The following is a 23765-nucleotide window of genomic DNA, read 5'->3' on the forward strand; positions in this document are numbered from 1 at the left end:
TTTTTATTAGATATAGTAAAATATTGATAGAGCTTATATTTGTATATTAGGAAATTATTTGTATGCCAACAATCAAAATTAAAATATTTTATGAAACAGTGAAACTGCCTTTTAAAAATATTTTATTGAAATTACATGCATCACATTGTATATGTTTTATGAATTCATTTTAATCAACACTCATAATTACAAAAAAGAGTAAGTACTTATTTTAGTACTAGAATACAAATTATAGCAGTAGAAATATATTTTCCTATTTGACTTGATATGTGATTTACAATACTTCCCATATCACTGTTTTCTATTTGCAAAGCTACTTCACCACTCACCATTACAAATTTAATAACAATGTCCCTTCTCCCCCCATAAGAACTTTCTTCAGGATAGGAAAGAATTGAATCTTCTTTAGTCAAGGTGAAAGGCAAAATTGCATAATAAGGTAGAGGATGCTATTGGTAATTCAAAGCCATTTGGAATTGCCTTTGTGTCCCATTCCAAAATCTCTTTTCTTTCACAATCCAGTCTTGGTAGTAATCCAATCACGATAAGCAGTCACTCGAGTATACACACCTGGCTTATTCTTTTTACCACATCCATCACCCCAACTTACTATTCCAACAAGAATCCAAATATTTCTAGAGTTTTGGTAAGCTAGTGGTCCTCCAGAATCACGCTAGAAGAAAAAGGGGAGGAAAAGGGTTTATATTTATAAAGACTTTCTTTTACCTTTTCGCTGAATTTATCAATAACCACCATGCTGAATAATCCCAAAAGTGAACTAAAACCAGTCCACTATTGGCAGTTGAACTATTGAACTCGGATTTATTTAAAACCCAGGTCAACTACAAACCAAAACATAATTCTTACAGCTGCCAAATGTTAGATTGGCAGACTCAATTTTGATTTTACAATGAGGTTGACAGTTACTGGGGAGAAAATTACTTGGCTGCTTCACAATGGAGGTTCTAGGAAGTAGGTAAAATGGTAATACTACATTTCCAGCTGCATCTGCCAAAAGGACAGGAGGAAGAATTCTGTTCTGTAGACTGCAAGAAAATAAGGTTCAGGACTTCTTTTATTATAATTTGGAGTCCAAGCCCAGAACTTGGACTCTGGGCTCAATGGGACTTGGGAGCAGAGATTCTATTGCCTGCTTCCCCCAATCTCCAGCGACTCAGGGGTCACACCCATAAGCCAACTCCTGCTGGTGCCAGATAATCTCCTCATTGGCCACCCTCAAGAACTCACAGCTGCTTCTCCCAGAAGGGAGCATAGAATGAGGCCCCCATAACCGTGCCACTGGACTCCACACCAGGAGTGCCCCAGAGGGGGACAGGTGAGAGCGCTCCCCGCCCCAAGGGACCTAGCCCTGGCAGCCGATCTCCACTACCCAACTGCTGCCAGGCTCCAGGCAGGTTTCCACACGCTTGAGCTGAGCCTCACGCATAAGCAAACATATTCCTAGACCACGCGGCCACTACACAGCCACGCAACACATCATCATAAAGGGAAATATATATATATGTATATATATATATACATGTATATATATGCCTCTCAGAGAGTCTGGCAAGCTACCTAGAGTATCTCGCCCACATGAAAGAGCCTGGCAAGCTCCCCGTGGCATATTAAATATGCCAAATACGGTAACAATAACAGATCTCATTCCCATGGCCCTGAAAATAGCCTCCAATCTTTGGGAAAAATGAGTAAAGAGAGGCTGCTAAAATCTCAGGGCTGGGACGAATGGAGACGTTACTGGCATCCGCTCAAGTAAATCTATGAACAACAAGATGGCAGTGATACAGTGATCTTGTGAACATTATATTTTGCAAAGATTCCTACGCTGAAAAGCTCCATGAGAACAGGGACATTATTCATCTCTGGAGTTTCAACAGCTATTCTGGTAACTGATAGACAAACAGGACTGTAAATATTTTTATGTGGATGAAATAAGAAACTAATTAATTATGATGTAGCTTAGATTTAAAATTCTATTTAATTAAGAAAGCGGTTTGATACTGTCTAAACATACCTGACATGCATCAGCGCCTCCTGACATAAATCCAGCACACAGCATTTTATCACTCACCAAACCAGATAATGAATTTGAACCATTACAAATTTTGTTGTCAATAATATTCACAAAGGCCTGTTGTAGGGTGACTGGAAGGATGCCTAAAGAAAAATGAACTGCACATATTATGGAGATCTCTGTCTTGTGTTTGGGGATAAAAAAATATACACCTTTATAATAAAAGACTTCTGCAGTAATAAAACAATGTGATATTGAATCAAAATAGACACTTAAATCAATGGAATATATTTGATAGTCCAGTAGAAAATTCTTACGTGTATAGAAGTTGATGTATAGCAAAGGATCCAATAGCATAAACTGAAGGCAATTCTTTTCAATACAAATAGTTTTAGAAACTAGATGGCCACATGTGAAAGAATAGAACTGATTACTGTCCCACACCATGAACAAAAGTTAACTCAAAATTTATGAAAGATTTGAACGTTAGAACGGACACCATAAAATACGTAAAAGTAAAACATAGCCAAGCCATTTGACAATATTGACTTTCCATAATGTCTTTATAGATTTGACTTCAAAGCATGGAAAAGAAAAATTAAAAATAAATGGGATTACATCAAACTTAAAGGCTTTTGTACAACAGAAACAAAAATAAATAAATGGGACTATATCAATCTAAAAGGTCTGCATACAATAAAAGGGAATTATTGAAAGGAAAAGACATCATATTAAGTAGGAAAATACATTCTCATATCATACATCCAAGACATATAAGAAACACATAAAACTTAACACAGTACAAAATTAGGGAAGAGCTAAATAGTTATGTTATCAAGGAAAATATACAGATGCCCAACTGGCACATAAAATATTTACTATAAAATTGCCAAGTAAGTGCAAATCAAAACAATAATGAGAAACACCCTCACATCTGTGAAAATAGCCTTCGTTTCTTGAAGTCAGAAACAATAACTACAGAGATATGGAGAAAAAGGAAGACTCATATAGTTGGTGATGATATCAATTTGTCCAGTCTCTATGGAAAGCAGTATGACCATTTGCCAAAATATTAAAAATAGAATTAACATGTAACCCATAAATTCCATTCCTAAATATGTATCTAGTGTACACAAAAACACTAATCTAAAAAGACATACACATACTATAGCCAAAATCCAGGGAGGGGGCGGGGCAGGGGGGAGAAACCCAACTGTTCAAGAGCAGAAGACTGGATAAAGAAAATGTGGTGCATATACACAGTGGAATACTACTAGGCTGTAAGGAGAGACTAACTCATGAAATCTGCTACAATTTGGATGGATCTGGAGAGTACCATGCTGATGAAGTAAATTAGAAGGAGAGGAACAGGTATGAAATGGTGTCTCTAATATGTGGGATATTAAAAAAAAAAACCACAATAAGGGGAAAACAAATGACCAAAAGCAACATAATCTGGAAACTGGTCTACAGAACTGAACTTTCCATGGTGACCAATGGAGCAAGAAAGAGTGGGGTTGGTAGAAAATGTGGTGTTGGATCATCGTATGCATAAAACACTACCATTAAGAGTATTGTCAATCATATTGCCTCAAATAATTTACCATAGTAAATTTTCATGTTATCTAGTGTAATTCTATGCTAAGTTGGTCTTTTTCAAATGTTTATTATAGCTACTGCCTCACTCCTAATTCCAAATTCACAGATTAGGGGTGTATGTCAGGGGGTTGGGGAGGTTGTGGGCCATACTAAGCAGTTATCAGGGCTTACTCCTGACTGTGTTCAGGGATAAATTCTAAAGTGCGTGGGGGACCATATGCAGTGCCCAGGATAAAACTGAGGTGAGTATATGAAAAGCAAATGCCTTACCTGTATACTCTCTGAACCTCAGATCTTTTTTTAGAACCTGCAAACAGTGCCATGCTTTATTTGGGAAAGCACTCCATTTTCATTTACATATTTGCTTATTACTTAATTCCTTAAGAGAGCGATTGAGTGTATCATGATTGCCAGAGGACTGTTACATGTTAATAGAAACAAAAGATCTTACCATTCATATAAAGTGCTCCCCATCCCGTGACAGCAACGCTGTCATTTGGGGAGAGTTTCATATCGGCTTCAGGAAGACAAATCTTGCGAATATACTTTGTGAAAGAGACTTCTTCGGCAAGTTCCACGAGGGCAATATCATCAGAATTTGTGCTGTTTTTATAATATTCATGTAAAATAACATTTTTAATTTTCAGTCTCCTAAGAGGTTTATTGACTATAGTTCCAAAGTTGATGGTCCAGTCGTCCAAATTCTTTATCCTGTTTAGACAGAATTTTATTTAAATGCAGTTTGAAGGCAACCTCAGTGTTCAGAGAAGTCATTATCTTATAGTGCACTTAATTTCTTATTTTTTAAATAATCTGATGTGGATATAATAATCTGATAGATATTTTGATCACAAAAAGAACCTAAGATTCCCTTCAAACCAGTCATTAATATATCCTCCTGCTACTTCAGTCTCATATATCTTCTGAGCATTTCCTTTGTTAAGAATCTTTCGATGGATGGGTTCAAAAATCACTAGTTGCCATACACACCTTAGAGTCTTTAACAGGCTCTGGGCATTTGTGCTCATTTTAAAAAGTTACAACTTGTGAAGCTACAGAGATAGCACAAGGCATAAGGCACTTGACTTACATGTGGCTGAACCTGGTTCAGTTCCCAGCACCATCAGGAGTCAGGAATTACTCCTGAGCAAAATGGATTTTTGGTCCATACCCTCATCCCAACACCAGAAATTTCAATGATTTTATTCAATTTCCCTATTCCGTCTACCAAGTCAATGCATCTCACCTGCTACTTTAGATTTTACTGGCAAGACTCTCCAATACTTCTGAAACTCTGAATTTAAAACCTAACATACAGTTTAACTGGTCTCACCCTCCCTCAAAATGCCATGTGCTGTTTTCATTAGTTTGCTTGATTTTTTTTCAGTCTTCAAGATTTTCATATATAACTGTTTTAACTATGACATTTTTAAATATCTTTTCCATTTGAAAACTCTTTAAGTCCTCACACTTAAGAGCTATTTAAACTTTTTTCATCAAGGTCTAATGTAATGCTTAAGAATTTAAATGCCTACATCCACTAGGGACTCCACGATCCGTAGATTACTTTTGAAAGGCACTTCAAAAAGACAAATCCTATGGATACCCCATGTACAAGAAAATAGAATTGGAAAATTAGTCCTATTATTTATAAATATCTCCATTCAACATAATTAAATTTGCTAAGCACAGTTTTTTATCTTTCCTTTTACGTATTCCCCATTTCAAATTGATCTTTTGGTTTACTGTTTGCAAAATACAGTTTAGATTGTCTTGACTCCATATGTGAAGCACGCTGTTTTCCCAACCAGAAATGATAAGTATGCTTTCTTATCTATTCATAATTGTCAATCAATTCTTGTACCTTTAGGGTACAGATCAGATTTTACTTTCTTCATATACTCGGCTACCTTGTATTTTAATCTATAACATTTAAATTCTTCAACTACATTGCAAACCCCTGACAGACAAAACAAACGAAAAAGCAGTAACTGGAATCAAGTATGTCTGATTTCACGTTCTAATTGTTGTCATATAAGAATCATATAATCTGGAACAAGTTGCAACCCCATATCTGAACCCTCGCTTCTGTGTTTTAAATTGGCTCAATAAATTATCCTTCGATGCAGAAGTATTGCTGTGATTAACTAAAATTATGAAAGTAGAACACTTCTCAGGTCAAAGTAGCTCTTTGGAGAATGTGAGTCACTCTCATTTCCTTTTTCCAAGTTTAACTTCCTTCTTCCTTCACTTAGGCAAACATTTCAAATGATTTTGGTAACAACTTCAAACATTTTGTATATAAAATCTTTACAGATTTTCCCAAATAGACTTCCACCCAGAATGCTGCATTTAATCCAGCATTTACACTTACCTCTGCAAGCAGTGAGCTGCGGTTAATAGCCAAATGCGGCTGATGAGAGAAGCTCCACAAAAGTGCTGGCCTCTCCACTGCAGGCTGGCCTGCCAGGGCCAGGCCCCGGACAGGGCATCTTTCCCCTTAACAACTTTGTTATCTGCTAAACTGTTAACCAGTGGTCTACCACAACCTGTAAGGAAGCAGAAATTATTTGCACTTGTATAAGTGCAGATACTTTTTATTATGTTTTAAAAGAAATGTATTTTTTTTTCTTTTTGGATCACACCCAGCAATGCACAGGGGTTACTCCTGGCTTTTCACTCAGGAATTACTCCTGGCGGTGCTTGGGGGACCATATGGGATGCAGGGGATCAAACCCAGGTCGGCCGCGTGCAAGGCAAACGCCCTACCCGCTGTGCTATCGCTCCGGCCCCAAGAAATGTATTTTAAAAGGCTGACATCCTCCAATGATCATCTGCTACTTCCTAAATGATGCCTAAATGATACCTTTTTTTTCTGAAATGTACTTTAAAAATGGTGCCCTACTCATTTGTGGTGTATAGAATAACATCAAATGAGGCTGAAGCCCAAGGACAGTAGATACAAGGGCCAGGAGGATTGTCCCATAGCTGGAACACTGCTTCATGAGCGGAGGGGAGAAGGCAGATGGAATAGAGAAGGGATCACTAAGAAAATGATGGCTGGAGGAACCAGTTGGGATGGCAGATGTGTGCCGAAAGTAGATAATGGACCAAACATGATGACCTCTCAGTGTCTGTGTGGCAAGCCATAATGCCCAAAAGTAGAGAGAGAGTATGGGGAATATTGTCTGCCATGAAGGCAGGGGGAGGGTGGGAAAGGGGGGGTATACCCGGGATATCGGTGGTGGGGAATGTGCACTGGTGGAGGGATGGGTGTTTGATCATTGTGAGATTATAACCCAAATATGAAAACTTGTAACTATCTCACGGTGACTCAATGAAATAAAATAATTTTTTTAAAAAATGGTGCCCTATTCCAACTTGTGTTAGATGATTATTATAGACTATTATATATATACATGTTTTTTCCACTTTCAAGCATTTTTTAATCATTGCCTTTTATCTATGTTAGATAACAAACAAATCTGTATTAGATAACAAATATCCATATTAGATAACAAATTCTCTCTCTCCTAGTAGATTGAAAACTCCGCATTTTCCTCAGTGGAGATTTTGCTGCATTAATATCTGAACCTTCCATACATACCCAATCAGTGAATAAATAAATGGATACACCATATTGTAGGTAATACTGTCACTGTCATCCCATTGTTCATCGATTTGCTCGAGTGGGCACCAATAACGTCTCCATTGTGAGACGTTGTTACTGTGTTTGGTATATCGAATACACCACAAGTAGCTTGCCAGGCTCTGCCGTGCGAGCGAGATACTCTCGGTGGCTTGCCAGGCTCTCCAAGAGGGATGGAGGAATCAAACCTGGGTCAGCCGCATGCAAGGCAAATGTCCTACTGCTGTGCTATTGCTCCAGCCCATTGTAGGTAATACAGTATTCTAAAAGAATGTATTTAAAATCAGAGAAGTTCTTTGTATTCAAGTAACCCTATTTCACATAGCCTAATTTTGGTTTTTTCTAATTTGCTTATGTATTTATTTTCTTAGTTTTTCCCCTTTCTAGGAGACCACACTCAGAGGTTTTCAGGGCCACCCCTGATTGTACTATGCAGACCATATGCTGTACACAAAATTAAATCTGCATGAAAGTAGCCTCTGTAATATGTTTCCAACCCAATTTTTCTAATTTTAACTTATTCAAAACAATATTTCTCATTGATAATTGTATTATTGGAAAACAATTTATTTTATGATTTAGGACAATCCCTTGCAAATATTAAAATTCCTAGGTAAGGTTTTCAAAATAAAATTTTAAATTCAGGTTAGATCTTAAGAGTTTTTATCACAAAGGAAATTAGAGCTTAAAAGTTCTTATCACAAACCATCATAACTGTGTGGTGACACATATTAATTAGACTTATTGCATAGATTATTTTATAATACAGATATAATTATGTTATACAACTGAAACAAATATGACATTATATGTTACAAATAGTCAGTTAAAAAATTAGATATCAGACATTTCTGATTATTTCGGAAAAGTTTCTATTTCACTTCTTGTTCACTTAGTTTTTATTATTCATTTCTATATGATGTACTTTAAGACCCTCTTAAAATGATATAAAATATTTACTAATAATATAATAATGTTTTTCAACTTACAGTTGTTGGTAAGCAATTCAGCATTAGCCTTGCTAATTTCTGAAATTTTAAAAAAAGCATGAAATTGATAAAACATCACCAAGCAATTATCTTTAACCCAAGGATATAAATACCAACTTTCCTAGGTTATTCACTATAACTGACATTTAACTACTCAAACTAGTTTATATATTGATTATTAACTCCTCTCACTCCTACTTGTTATGCATTTGACCATTACTTTCTATCATTATAAGACCATAAAAGTAAAAAGAAAAGGAAAATATTAAAGCTTTCAGTTTTATGATTGTTGTAGCACATGAGGTTAAAAAATAACTGGCACTTGGGACCCTCTGTGCCTAAAGACTTTGATTCCAGAGATCTAACACATTCGGGCATCTGGCGCAGCATCCAATAGCAATGCACTGGGACTGCAAACTGGGCTACAACTCTGTGCTGCCAGGGGATGGATTTTTTTTCCTCCCCACCCTGTCTTCCTGCACGGAAAACGGCAGGTTGGCGGCAACCACGTGGCAGGAGCCATCTTCTGAGACTCCAAACCCAGAGGTCCTCGGTTTTTACTTTTGGGGCTCCCAGGAACTCATGGGAAGTGGGCGTAACCGGCACGCCCTCGGCCCAGATAAATCCGGAGCCGCTGAGCGTGAAGCGGACCCTCTGCGCCTAAAGACTTTGATTCCAGAGATCTAACACATTCGGGCATCCAGTGCAGCATCTGATAGCAATGCACTGGGACTGTGAACTGGGCTACAATTCTGTACTGCCAGGGGTGGATTTTTTTCCTCCCCACCCTGTCTTCCTGCACGGAAAATGGCGGGCTGGCGGCAACCACGTGGCAGGAGCCATCTTCTGAGACTCCAAACCCAGAGGTATTCGGTTTTTACTTTTGGGGCTCCCAGGAACTCATGGGAAGGGGGCGTAACCGGCACACCCTCGGCCCAGATAAGTCCGGAGCCGCTGAGCGTGAAGCGGACCCTCTGAGCCTAAAGACTTTGATTCCAGAGACTTCTTACAGCAATGCACTGGGACTGTGAGCTGGGCTATGCAATTTCTGGCAGAATTTTCCCTGGACTTTATACAGAAATCCAAAACCGCGCGGACGTGGCTGCGTCCGCGCGACTTAACATTTATAATTGTCAGCAATGTGAAATGGTTCCTTTTGAACAGGTCTGACTTGGGGGGAAACTCCAAATAATAACGGTAAGTTTTTGTTGAAATATTGAAGGTTATTAATGTAGCAGCCACCTCTCTGGACTGTGAACTAAGCAAAAGTCCCATGCTGCCGACGCGGCGTGGTGTACACCATACTATGAGGCGCGGGAAGGGGGATGAGGGGGGAAAAAAAGGGAAAAGGAAAAAGAAAAAAAAAAGAGAGAGTTATGTACTTGGAGCAGTGGGGCTACATATCTCTTCATTTCCGGCAATGGAAAACTAATTATCAAATGCTTCCTTGGTAGTAGGTCTGTCTCTCTTGGGTGGAAACTCCAACAACTATAGTGAGTTTTGTGTTGCATTATAGAATGTAATCAAGGTAAAGAGAAAATGAAGTGAAATTCATTAGTTATACAGTAGGGGGCAGGGGGTGGGGGCAGGGGATATACTGGGGTTTTTGGTGGTGGAATATGGGCACTGGTGAAGGGATGGGTGTTTGAATATTGTATAACTGAGACATAAACCTGAGAACTTTGTAACTTTCCACATGGTGATTTAATAAAAAGTTTAAAAAAAAAAGAAAAATGAGAGTTTGCTGTCTGTTTTATTTTTTTCCATATGATATCCTTATTTTGAAATACTCAGATTTATCTATATTTTAAAGAAAAATACCCAATTTTTTTTTTTTTTTTTTTTGCTTTTTGGAGTCACACCCAGCAATGCTCAGGGGCTACTCCTGACTCTCTGAACTCAGGAATTTCTCCTGGCAGTGCTTGGGGGACCATATGTGATGGGGATTGAACTCCGGTAGGTAGGGGATTGAACTCAGGTAGGCAGGCCACAAGTAAGGTAAACGCCCTACCCGCTGTCCTATCTCTCCGGCCCCCAAATACCCAAATTTTATTCACTGAATCTACTCTACTCTTCAGAATAAGCTCTTACAAAAACTTAATTATGAAAATTTGAGAACTTCACTTGAATTCAAATATTTTTTTCTACTGAAAAATACCATAAATAGAAATAAAATAAAATAGGAGAGAGCAAAGTAAGAACAAAGTAAGATACACTATCAAGTACTGACTCAAGTAATTGGGACACAGAAAAATAGTAAAAGATACCATCTCCTTCCTCAACAGTTACTCACAAAGGAACTACACTGATTCTCAAACTCCCTTCTCAGTGATAGCCTGTTAGTGCCAAGACATATTTTGAGTTAAATTCCTTTTAACTAACAGCTGTTTATTATTTTAGCCATAAAAACAGTAAAATTATTTGTCCATCTGGAAGACACAAAACTGGGCTCTGGAACTGCATGCTAATCAGCTAAAAGACTTTTAAGCAATTTAAATGTGAGTTTTTTAAATAATGATTTGAGGATACAATCCTTCCTACTACCAACCCACTGACAGGAGTATCAAGGTTTGGGATGCATATATTTTCCTAAGCACTTTCTAGAGACTTTTGGTTCATTTTTATAAAAGTCATTTTAAATAGTCCCGAAATGTAAGCAATACAAAATAATGCAAATAAATGAAATACCCGTAAGTTTAATGGAAGTGGGAACTGCTTGCCAGGATGCCATGTTGTCCTGTAATATCTGACGTAAGATGTCTTCAATTTCCGTCTTCCTGATATTCTTCTTTGCAGGAGGAAACTTGAATACCAACTCTAACTGTACAATCGAACCATTGGCTTGAGGACTAGAAACAACAAAAGTATTCTTATAAACTACCTTTTTTTATATGCTTTGGGAACACATGGAATTTTCAAATTTCAGTTTGGCTTTGAACATGTTAAAAATAATTTGGAGATCTTATATGTGTATTTATACAGTATGAATACTTCTAAAAATAATCAAACTGGTTCAGAGATATTGCTATTAGAACATAATGTGAACCAAAAAATAGGAACCACTATGAAAAATTTTATTTATAATCCATATATGCCTGAAAACTGAATGTTTCAAAATGTTATAATGCTTTATTTTTACCTTCATAAATTTCAATAAAATTTTAATTAAAAATTGGGGCTGGAGGGGCTGGAGTGATAGCACAGCAGGTAGGGCATTTGCCTTGCACGTGGTTGACTTGGTTTCAATTCCCAGCATTCCATATGGTCCCCTGAGCACTGCCAGGAGTAATTCCTGAGCCCATGAGCCAGGAGTAAGCCCTGTGCAATACCGGGAGTGACCCAAAAAGAAAAAATATATATATTGAGGCTGGATCAATAGCACAGCGGGTGGGGCATTTGCCTTGCACACAGCCGACCCAGGTTCGATTCCCAGCACCCCATATGGTCCCCTGAGCACTGCCAGTGGTAATTCCTGAGTGCAGAGCCAGGAGTAACCCGTGCATATCCCCGGATGTGACCCAAATTAATCAGAATGTACTAGATGGTTAGTATCACTGTATCACTGTATCACTGTCATCCTGTTGTTTGTCGATTTACTCAAGCGGGCACCAGTAATGTCTCTACTCCTCCCAGCCCTGAGATTTTAGCAGCCTCTCCTTACTCGTCATTCCCAACGATTGAAGGCTCTTTCAGGGTCAGGGGAATGAGAGCTATCGTTACTGTTTTCGGCATATCGAATATGCCACAGGTAGCTTGCCAGGCTCTGTCGGTGCGGGTGGGATACTCTTGGTAGCTTGCTGGGCTCTCTGAGAGGTATATGTGTGTATATATATGTATGTATATATGTATATATATGTATATATATACACATATATACAAATGTATATATGTATATGTGTGTATATACATGTGTATATACATATATATTACACTATGATTTGTTGCCTACTGTCTAAACTCCATCAAACATGGTGTGGTAATTATGGAAAATGGGTAGGAAGTGTCTTATAATGTGTCAAGTGACCACTCGGTCCAGAAAGCAGCCTGGAGTATGGTGGCGGTCTGCTTCTGGGGCTTGGTCCCTTCGGGGGGAAGGGGGGTCTCACCCACCCCCTCTGGGGTGCCCAGAATGAAAACAGCCTGGCATGGAGACAATTAGTATGAGGTTAAATTTTATTTGGTAGACAAGGCATTCTCTAGTGCTCAGGGGCACCACATGGTTCTCAGGGTTGAACCCAGGGCTTCCACACGCAGAAACGCACTCCAGCTCATTACATGGGCTCCCTGCCTTGAACTGAAGATTCCATTATAATTAACGCTAGTGTTTTCATGCAATGTTGGACACGGAGCGGGGTAGGAGCGACTCTATCATGCCTGCTTCCTGCTTCACGTCTTGTTTTACTTAAGCCTTTTTGTTTTTCTTAAAACCCCGCTTCTCCCCCCTGGCCATCTGCGAGGGAAGGACAAATGGGCTGAAAACTCAGCCTGGGCAAATAGTTTCATAACCACTATCCGCTATCTATTAAAGGGACGCAGGCAGGGCAGGCAGCCGCCAGAATGTTCTGAAAACATGTCTAGATGGCATATCTGTAACTAGTTGTTTGTCACTGTCACTGTCACTGTCATCCCGTTACTCGTCGATTTGTTCAAGCGGGCACCAGTAACGTCTCTCATCAAAAGACTTATTGTTACGGTTTTTGGCATATCCAATACGCACGGGTACCTTGCCAGGCTCTGCTGCGTGGGCTTGATACTCTCGGTAGCTTGCCGGGCTCTCCAAGAGGGGCGGAGGAATCGAACATGGGTCAGCCGCGTGAAAGGCGAATGCTCAACCGCTGTGCTATCGAATGTTTGTACTATTTGAAATTATGTTTTCTTCTGAATTATGAAACTTGCTATTTTCACTTACACTTCTGTTTGAATTAGTAAGCATGGGCTATTATGTAAGCAATAACTATAAAACTAGTTGCTTTTCCCTGGCTGAGGGTCTTGCTTGGGCCTGCGTGCCTAGAAGCTTGACCCCAGCTAGCTGGCTTAATAAACTCTGCTTTTGCATTTCATTACTAGCTGAACTCTATGTGCAGGTTCAGAGAGGGGGAAATCATCTATACTGGACCCTGACAACAGAAGTTTGTTTTAGTTACCAGGATTTGAGGAAGGGAGGTGTGGAATGTACTTTCAGTATTTCGTTTTGTGTCATGCTCTCAGGTTTACATCTATGTCAGTTTCATATATGCCACTACGCTATATTCTTAGCACCTCAAGTCATTTGTTGATGACTTAATTTTATAAAAGATATAAATTAGAATTTAAATACAAGACTGAAAAGTAACCAAAAGAAACGTTCAGTATTTAGCTGTGAATGAGTACAACGTAGTTTTCGAAAATTAAGTGTATTTTACCCCTATAGATCTGTACAATGAAAATGCTACAAAACATGAAAGAACTTGTGATTAGTTGTACTCTTTTTATTAGTCAGAAAATGCTATTTTGTTGGAAAATCATGTAACTGAAATCTAATCATGAAAAACTTTGTGTATCTCACAGTGCTTCAATAAAAATAAATAATTTTTTAAAAAATTTTTTAAAAGAAAATGCGATTTTGGAAGACTTCAAACAAAAGCCATATTGATCACAGCTTTAGCAACAATCTCTCAACTATTTTTAAACATTTATATTCAGCTGGGGCTGGAGCGATAGCACAGCGGGTGGGGTGTTTGTTTGCCTTGCATGCAGCCAACCCAGGTTCCATTCCTCCGTCCCTCTCAGAGAGCCCAGCAAGCTACCGAGAGTATCCTGCCCACACGGCAGAGGCTGGCAAGCTACCCGTGGCATATTCGATATGCCAAAAACAGTAACAACAAGTCTCACAGACGTTACTAGAGACATTACTGGTGCTCACTTGAGCAAATCGATGAACAACGGGACAACAGTGCTACAGTGCTATATTCAGCTGAAGGATATTTGGGTTTTTTGTTTGTTTTTGTTTTGAGGACCACGCCTAATTGGCTTACGGTTTATACCTGGCTCTGCACTCAGGGATCTCTCCTGGAGTGCCTTCAGGGAAGTTACAGGGTGCTAGGAATTAAACCAAGGTTGGAAAAATGCACGGCAAGTGGCCTGACCACTGTACTATCTCTCAGGCCCCAACTAAAGGATTTTTGAAGATTTTTGGTTAGTCTATATGAGTGGCAGAAGAGGTTACTAGTATATGAATAGAAAAATAACCAGATTAAACTGCTTGTTTCCCATAGAATAACAATTACCTTTTTCATAAAGGTCAGTTAGGACAAATTATGTCTGATAATCTTACAATCTTAGATTTATATATAGCAGTTTTAACTCTAACCATAAGCATATTAAATATAATAATTTTTTCATTCATTTATAAAATGTCTTCCTTCCTTCTTTCCTTTCTCATCTCCATCTTTTTCTTTCTGATTTTATACAGTTGTTATTTAAAACTATGTAACTATTATCTGCATTCTTTTCTTGATATCTGCATATGGATATATAGGTATGTATATTTCATATTTACTTTATCCCATCATCATGATAGTCATGTAAGTTCTTTTTCTCTCCTTGCTATTATAAATAATGCTCCAGGGACCGGAGCGATAGCACAGCGGGTAGGGCGTTTGCCTTGCATGCGGCCAACCTGGGTTCAATCCCCGGCATCCCATATGGTCCCCCAAGCACTGCCAGGAGTAATTCCTGAGTGCAAAGCCAGGAGTAACCCTGAGCATCGCTGGGTGTGACCCAAAGAGCAAAATAAATAAATAAATAATAAATAAATAAATAATGCGCCAAGTGATAGTCTATGGCTCTTTGCAAAGTATTGTTTTTCTATTTTTTAGTTAAATGTGTGGTAAGTGGATTGAATGGAATTTATATTCTTAATTTGTTTTTTCTCCTAAGCTCAGAGGGCCTGGGACCAACACCCTTGATACCTGGTCGACTGGGTCAGTGGTTCAGCACTGATTAGGTGTTCCTTGAGCCATGTATTGCGGGGTACCAACAAGACTATTCCTGGTGGTGCTCAGAGGCCCCCAGGATGACACCTATAGATAATCAGGAGGTCATCCATTGGGAATCGAAGTGGGATGAGTTCACAATGCTGTATCCCCCTCCTGCAAGGGTTTCTTTTAGGCATCTCTCTATTATTGTCCATCATGGTTACAGCAATTTATATCTCACCAACAGTAGACAGGGGATTGTTCTCTCAACATTCTCTCCAACATTCATCCATTGTATTTTGGACAATAGCTGTTCCTACTAGAGTTTTCCTCATTGATGTTTTGAATTGTATTTCCCTAAGAAGAGATGATGGTCTCTTTCATTTGCCTGACACTTCTCTACAGAGAAGTGTCTATTGAGATTCTCTACTCATTTTATCATCCTATTATTGTATTTAAGGCACCCTGGTTTACAGTACCGTTAATGAGATTTTCTTGCATACTAATTTCTTGAAATTAGTCCTTTACTAATTTCAATTGGATTATTTTTAATGATTGGTTTTTATGTATTGGGTATTTTAGGTATTAACCCATTGCTAGATTATATGTACCTTCTCACTTCTATAGGATATATGTTTGTTTTGATGCAAGTTTACTGTTAGGAAGTTTTTCAGCTGAATAAATACTACTGAGCTCTTGAAAAGTAAAATCCTCTGGCCATAAAAATAGTATAAGGGCTCAGGTGCCCGCATGGCATGCAGTTGACCTTGGTTCAATCCCCAAAACTGAAAATGGTACCCAAGAATAAAGCCAGAACTAAACACCACAGGGTGTGACCCCAAACTAAAGCAAAACAAAAAACTAAAATTCTGCTACTGTAATAGTATTAAATTAAATAAATAAAACAAAATAAACTTTTTATTATAAAACCAATTAGTTATTACAAAAGAGGGAGAGTAAACTGAAACAAAAGGGAACAAGCATGGTGGAGTATAAAATTTAGTAGCAACTTAATATAGAATACACACATATTTATTTTCAATGATGCATGTCTGAAAATTATACAAGGCTATAATGCAATGCTACTTCAAATAATTTAAATATATAAAAGAAAAATCTTGAATAAATTTGCACTTACAGAAATTTGATGAACTGAGAATTGATATAGTCCTTGTATATACTAGAGTTTTGAAATGCATCATATATCTGTTAAGAGAAAGAAACATAAAAGCCATGATTTATATTTCATTGTAATTTATAATAAAATTAATAAGAAAAAACAAACTTACTTTATTTTCAATATCTCTACTCAGTTCTGTACCGGCTTGTGAAGTTGCAGTTTCACAACTAATATTGTATCTGACTCCAGTAATGTGGAATTCTCCTTGGTAATAGTAAATCTTTCCTATGAAGTTAAAAAAAAAAGCAAAGAATTTTGATTTTTTAACAACTAAACTTTTTAAACATTAGACAAGGCATATTAAAAATAGGATCTTTTATTGTCTAGATGAGCTTCTTGAATCATTTCTGAAGCCCCGTTGCTTTCTTGAAACTGCTTCTTGAGTTCTTTGTTGTGACTTCTATTTTCCTTCCACACACTGTATAATTGAGGTATGTCCCAAGTTTCACATTCTTATTCTTTCATATTTCCAAATGAAAATCATTTCAATTGATATACTAAGTCACTATGAGTTAAAACTGAATATGGTTAGAAATAGTTTTTCAAAAACAAAAACAATGAAAAATAAATAAATAGTTTTTCTAAATAATATAAATACTCTTAAAATAGAAACTAATATGGAATGGCAACCATTTTTTTGGTTAAGCAATTGACCATGTATGTATTTTGCAAGCAATTACATCTTTAATATACCTTTAAAAAGCAGTATGATTTCTGAGTAGTGTTAATAGGCTTTTAAAAATATAATTAATCTCCTAATTTGCTGGCACCCGGGTCTGCCTCAAGCCAGGCAAGTGCCTTATCTGCTCTCTTATCTCTATCACCCATGATGAATTTTTAATGAGACTCAGAAAGGAAAGGTGGAAATGTACAAAATGGGGTTTTTGTCCTTAGATATGGCAGAGAGGAAACTGTAAGCATCCCCTACTGAAGTTTTTAATTGGAGTGGCTGAGAAGAAATAAGACGAGAAAGATGAGAAAGAAAGAAAAACTGGAACTTTCACTAAATCAGACAAAAGTTACGTACACTGTATTCTATATGCCAAAAACAGTAACAAGTCTCACAATGGAGACATTATTGGTGCCCGCTCCAGCAAATCAATGAGCAACGGGATGACAGTGACAATTACAGTGACTGTATTGTACAGGGTAAATACAGTTCAGACTCCTAAAAAATAAGATTCATAAAGCTGTGGTGAAGTAGAATAATACACTTTAAAGCGAGATCTTGTCTGGTGCTCTATTATCCCACTTCAAACCCTGTGATCACTTGAGGAGGTCAGAGAGATAATACAGCAGGCAGGGGGGTTAGCTTCCAACAGCTGACCAGGGGTTCATATGGTCACCCCTATGATCCCCTGCCCGGAGTGATCCCTGAATGTAGAACCAGGGGGAAGTCCTGAGCACTGCTGAGTGTGGCCCCAAAACATAAACAAAGAAGCAGTCACTTGATCTGTGAAAGACAGCGGTAGGTAAACCTTGCAATTTGTAGCTCAAATGGTCATTGTGAGGACCACGTAAAATAACAAATGTCAAATTTCCTAAAACATTAAATGGTTACATGAACTTAAGAGTTTAATTTTTTCTGAAAGAAACCAGTTGGATGACAAAATTTTCTGAGTGTCATATCGTTAATGCTATCATCTGCTTATTGTTTATGTTACAGTTGCTGATGTCTGGATGCCCTTATTCTACACTGAGGGCCTTTCTTGCCATTTTTTTGCCACTCCTTGCCTCTTTTAAACTCAGGCAAATGAAAAATACCCCATTAAAAATATTAGCTGCCTCTCAAGCTCACCTCCTTTTTGGAACGGGAAACCTGCAATTTTGTTCCCTGGGCTCAACCCGTAGGACCAGATAACAAAACAACCACTGCATCACTGCTAGACAAGCCCCAATGCTAGATGTTAGGTTAATCCTGTCCACAGATGTACTCTTTGAAAGTCATGCAGCATCTTCATAGATAATGGTAAGAACATGAGTCTGAATGATTTGTCTAACCCCTTGACTTGAAGTGGGGCGTGGGGGGGGGAAGCTGCTTTCACATTTTAGTTGAAGGACCACAGCTGTAGTTCAGGAGGTCGGGTGTTTGCCTTGCATACAGTCCACATGGGTTTGTTCCCTGGCACCCCATTTTGGTCCTCCAGCCCACCAAGAGTAATCCTTGAATACAAGAGTAAACCATCAGCACTGTAGAGTGTGGCCCAATTTTTTAATAAAAATTAGTTCAGTTGTATGATTTGCACTGGGTCCTGAGTATGAGCCTACTAAATGGAAAAATATTCTATAGCAGTTCTAATAAACATTTGAAAAGTAAGATAAAGGTTTCCATAAACTCAACCATTCAGCCATTCTTGATTATTTGATTAGATGGGCACATATAGATTATCCCATGCTACTTATGGGCTATACCTTAACCAATAATTCCACAATTGAGCCAAGAACAGTAGTGCTCTAGGCAGTTAAAATTTTATTTACTAAAGTAAAAAATTGAACTATAAACCTACTGCCTGAAAACTTTTATTGCAACAAGTATTTAGCATTGAATTATTGAGTATTTCAGTCATTCCAAGATTCTCATAGTTGATATAATAATCTGCACAGTAGATCAAGGAGATATCTGATAAGTTACTTTTTAATAAAGTTTATGTCAAGAGGAAATGTTTAAACTAATATATAGATATGAAATAGTTTTCCTTGAATAAATGCAAAGTGTTGTTTCTCATCACTTTAAAAATAAAATTTTAAAGGAAATGTAGTATGAAAGTAGAAATTGAAAAGGGTACTGACCAACAGCAAGAAAATGGACAAGTAGACCAATGGTTACTCCCAAGATAGCGGCCACTCCAAGAAAAATAAGAACCGTGCTCCATACTGGCCAGGATCCTCTTGGGGAAGTAAAGTGAGGTCTGTAAACAGGGGAAAAAGGTTCAAATCAGAAAGACCTTATAAGTTTACTTGACTCTCCTTCAACATATAAAGCATGATTCATCATTTGTCGTTAGTCTCTTAGATTTAAAAAAAAAATTCTCAAATGCCTCAAGGAGTATAGACCATAAGCTATTTCTTCAGCAAAATAATATTGATTATACTATTTTTTAGTGAGCAAAGACATTCCCTATAACTAAATTATAATTTCCTCACTTTTGAGGAATAGATTGATTCTTCTTCATGTAAAACTTTGCAGCTATTCTGGCATGATAAATCTTAATCATATTATAATAACTCAATTGATAAATTTATTCTTACTACCATGATTCAAAAATTTATAACATCAACTCCAATTAGCCACACAGTCTATACACTTATTTCTTCCTAGATTAGATGTCCTATAACTACACTGAGATAGCATTAACAGCTAAACCATTTAGCATAACAATAAACTAGGTTTTCTTCATTACAACATCATTTACAACCAATTTAGGTCGCTGCTATATAGTGAAGGATGTTAAAGAAAAATTTCAATTAATATTTTCCAAATTTTATATATATATCACTATCACTGTTATCCCGTTGCTCATCGATTTGCTCGAGCGGGCACCAGTAACGTCTCCAAGTGAGACTTGTTACTGTTTCTGGCATATCAAATATGCCACAGGTAGCCTGCCAGGCTCTGCCATGCGGGCGAGATACTCTCAGTAGCTTGCCAGGCTCTCCGAGAGGGATGGAGGAATAGAACCCAGGTCAGCCGCGTGCAAGGCAAATGCCCACCACTGTGCTATCGCTCCAGCCCGAAAGATGATGAACTATGCCTGGGCAGGGAGAAACTCAGGTGGAGGTCCAAGGTCCATAGTGGTCCAAATTTTATAGCAATAATACATTTTTTCATTGACAATTTTTTTTCTTTTCGGATCACATCCAGCAATGCTCAGGGGTTACTTCTGGCTCTGCACTCAGGAATTACCCCTCTCGGTGCTTGGGGGACCATATGGCATGCTGGGGGTTGAACCCAGGTCAGCTGCATGCAAGCAAACACCCTACCTGTTGTGCTATCGCTCTGGCCCCTCATTGACAATTTTAAATCATAGGCAGAGACAGGTACATAAGGAACAGAGAAGTGCATCATTAGATAGATTCAATGGCTTACCATTTCAAGTTTCTCCTAGAACTTTGAAAACACAAAGATCCATGGAAAGGATGTCATTTTAAGATCTGTGAAGCTTTATGAACACTACTGAAATTTGCCAGCTCATAATTCACTTTGTATGATAAAGTACTTTATTCTAAAAATCTCTAAAGACATCCCATTTTTAACCATTTCTAAGCAACAATTTTCATATTAGAAAACATGATTTCAGTTATGTTATGAAAAGCTATGACAGTGTTCTAGTGAATCATTACAAGAAAAGCATGAAATATATTATAGCACAGTAGGTAGGGCATTTGCCTTGCACACAGCCGACCCAGGTTTGATTCCTCTACCCCTCTCAGAGAGCCCTGCAAGCTACTGAGAGTATCTTGCTGCATGGCAGAGTCTGGCAAGCTACCCGTGGTGTATTAGATATGCCAAAAACAGTAACAACAAGTCGCACAATGGAGACATTACTGATACCCACCCAAACAAATCGATGAGCAACGGGATGACAGTGACAGTGATACAATGATAAAATTATTTTATAATTTCTGGCTATTTTTTGGTAACATGCTTAAAATTTCACAGAGACTTTTGCAGAATCCTTAGACCTTAAAAGTAAAACCACATTCCATCATGCTAAGTGAAATGAGCCAGAAAGAGAGAGACAGACATAGAAGAATTGCACTCATCTGCAGAATAAAAAACAACAGAATGGGAGACTAACACCCAAGAATAGTAGAAATAAGTACCAGGAGGTTTGCTCCATGGCTTGGAAGCTGGTCTCACCTGCTGAGGGAAAAGGCAGCTCAGATAGAGAAGGGCACACCAACCAAAGTGTGATTGGAGGACTTGCTCGGGATGGGAGAGGCGTACTGAAAGCAGCTATAGATTGAACACGATGGTCACCCAATACCTCCATTGCAAAACACAACACCCAAAAGGAGAGAAAACAAAAAGCAATGCCCTGCCACAGAGGCGGAGTGGGGTGGGGGGGATGGGATGGGGGTGGAAGATATGCCGGCGTCATCGGTGGAGGAGAATGGGCACTGGTGGAGGGATTGGTACTCCAGCATTGTATGACTGAAACACAAGCACGAAAATATGCAAATCTGTAGCTGTATCCTCATGGTGATTCATTAATAAAAAACTAATAAATAAAAATAAAACAAAAGTAAAAAAATAAAACCACATTCCTTGAGAATACCCAGAAATAAAATATATATACTTAAATGGGAATATATAAATATATAAATATAATGTATAAATACATATAATGTATAATATAATATATAATGCATAAATGTAGAAATACAGGGTGCTGGAGCGATAGCACAGCAGGTAGAGCGTTTGCCTTGCATGCGGCCAACCCGGGTTCGATTCCCAGCATCCCATATAGTCCCCTGAGCACCGCCAGGAATAATTCCTGAGTGCAGAGCCAGGAGTAACCCCTGTGCATCATTGGGTGTGACCCAAAAAGCAAAAAAAAAAAAAGTAGAAATACAGAAACATGATATATTATATACATATATATGTATATACACCTATATCTGCACATGTGTATATAATGGAAAGCATTTAATTTACTATATATGTACATACATATATTTTATATATGTATATATGCACACATTTATTTTATTTAAGCATATATATGCATATATATGTATATATATATATAAACTTGCTTGGTTCTGAAAACTTAATCTCCCAAATAAAAGCTAATTTAGGACTGGAGAGCTCAAAAGTCTCAGTACAAGCATTGCCTGCAGGAGGCCCAAGTTCGATCCCAAGTACCACACGGTTCCCTGAGCACTGCCAGAAGCAACCCCTGAGTACAGAGCCTGCAGTAATGCCTGAGCACAACCACATCTGGCCCAAGAAACAAAAAGCAAAATAAAATCAATGCCATTTACCTGTACATAATATTCTGATCGTTGTGGTGCTGTCAGGGAACAGCGGTGGTGTGGTGATGGTGAGAATGACGGTTGTGACAGTAAAAGGGAAGACCTTCTGGTGTGGCTTTTTAAGGTGACGGATAGGTCACCGCTTTATGTGCTCCATTCAGGGTTGGTTGGTTGGTTTTTATTGGCTGAGTGAAATGTAGAGAACAAACAAAATAAAACTCGTCTGACTAGTGTTAATGACTATCATATTTCTATGGTTTCCAGATAGTAGTCATCCAAGGAATGACAAATTTCCTGACTTGACTATTTAGAAAAAAAATAATAGCTAGTCTTGGATTGGTCGCCAACATGGTACACCCAAAACCAGCTTTGTCATAAATCCTGAGATAATCCTAAATGCATTTGACTAGTTTCACTCCTCATCAGTTGAAACCAGCTATAACAAGATAGATGCTGACAAATGGTTTTTCATAAAGTATCAATTTTGGTGTACTAATATCACCATCACTACTATTTAAATAAAATTCTATTTCATTGTGGCCTATATGTGTATTTCCCTAATGGTCTCTAACAATGATCACCATTTTTCAGATTTTGAAAGTATCTATGTAAAATAAGTTAGAAAGAGAAAGAAACATCATTTGATTTCACTCATGAGGTGACAAAACAAATAGATATACTACATAAAAATAAACTTTCAGGGGCTGGAGCAATAGCACAGCGGATAGGGCGTTTGCCTTGCACGCGGCCGACCCGGGTTCTAATCCCAGCATCCCATATGGTCCCCTGAGCACCGCCAGAGGTAATTCCTGAGTGAAGAGCCAGGAGTAACCCCTGTGCATCGCCAGGTGTGACCCAAAAACCAAAAAAAATAAATAAATAAAATAAACTTTCAAATTAGACATTAATGGCTAGCAGAAGGGACATGTGAGGAGGGTGGTTAAGTTGGGACAAAGAAGTTAAATTTATGGAGAAGAATAGACTTGAACATGTAATTGTGAAATTAATAATACAGTCACATGTTGAATTTCAAAGGTGCAAACTTGAAACTATATATGTTATAATGTAACTTCAACAGAATAATAGAAATTATTTTTTAATTTAAAGAAAAAATAGTGGAGAATAAAAACACTATCAAATAGCACATAGGTCAAAGAAATATCTCAGAAAAATTCAAGAAAGATTTTGAATTAAATGAACATGAAAACATGATATCAATATTTTTGAGATGCAATAAAAGCAGCAAAGAAACTTATAACATTGAGTGGTTATATTATCAAAGTTCTATAAATAAGTCATTTAACTCTTCCCTTAGGAGACTGGGGGTGGGGAAGAGCAAAATATGTCCAAATTAAATGAAAGGAAAGAAATATATTTA

General features: G+C 37.9%; 1 protein-coding gene across 1 annotated transcript; it reads right to left on the reverse strand.

The window, feature by feature from the left end:
- Window positions 1-156: 156 nt before the first annotated feature.
- Window positions 157-22482, reverse strand: LOC101548624 (transmembrane protease serine 11B). Its single transcript, XM_055140703.1, has 10 exons — window positions 22397-22482; window positions 19199-19317; window positions 16518-16633; window positions 16367-16434; window positions 10961-11121; window positions 8273-8311; window positions 6009-6183; window positions 4086-4345; window positions 2036-2178; window positions 157-673 (listed from the first exon to the last, which is right to left on the reverse strand). Exons 1-10 carry the CDS (start codon window positions 22402-22404, stop codon window positions 512-514), a joined length of 1251 nt encoding a protein of 416 aa, XP_054996678.1. The 5' UTR covers window positions 22405-22482; the 3' UTR covers window positions 157-511.
- Between the last annotated feature and the right edge of the window lie 1283 nt (window positions 22483-23765).

The sequence above is a fragment of the Sorex araneus genome, chromosome 5 (genome assembly GCF_027595985.1).
Source record: "Sorex araneus isolate mSorAra2 chromosome 5, mSorAra2.pri, whole genome shotgun sequence".
NCBI lineage: Eukaryota > Metazoa > Chordata > Mammalia > Eulipotyphla > Soricidae > Sorex > Sorex araneus.

Coding starts and splice junctions, on each gene's coding strand:
- LOC101548624 (XM_055140703.1), bottom strand. Junction 6,184..8,272: donor TGAATTGCTTACCAACAACT/GTAAGTTGAAAA, acceptor GCTTCCTTACAG/GTTGTGGTAGACCACTGGTT. Junction 2,179..4,085: donor GGGAGCACTTTATATGAATG/GTAAGATCTTTT, acceptor ATTTTTCTTTAG/GCATCCTTCCAGTCACCCTA.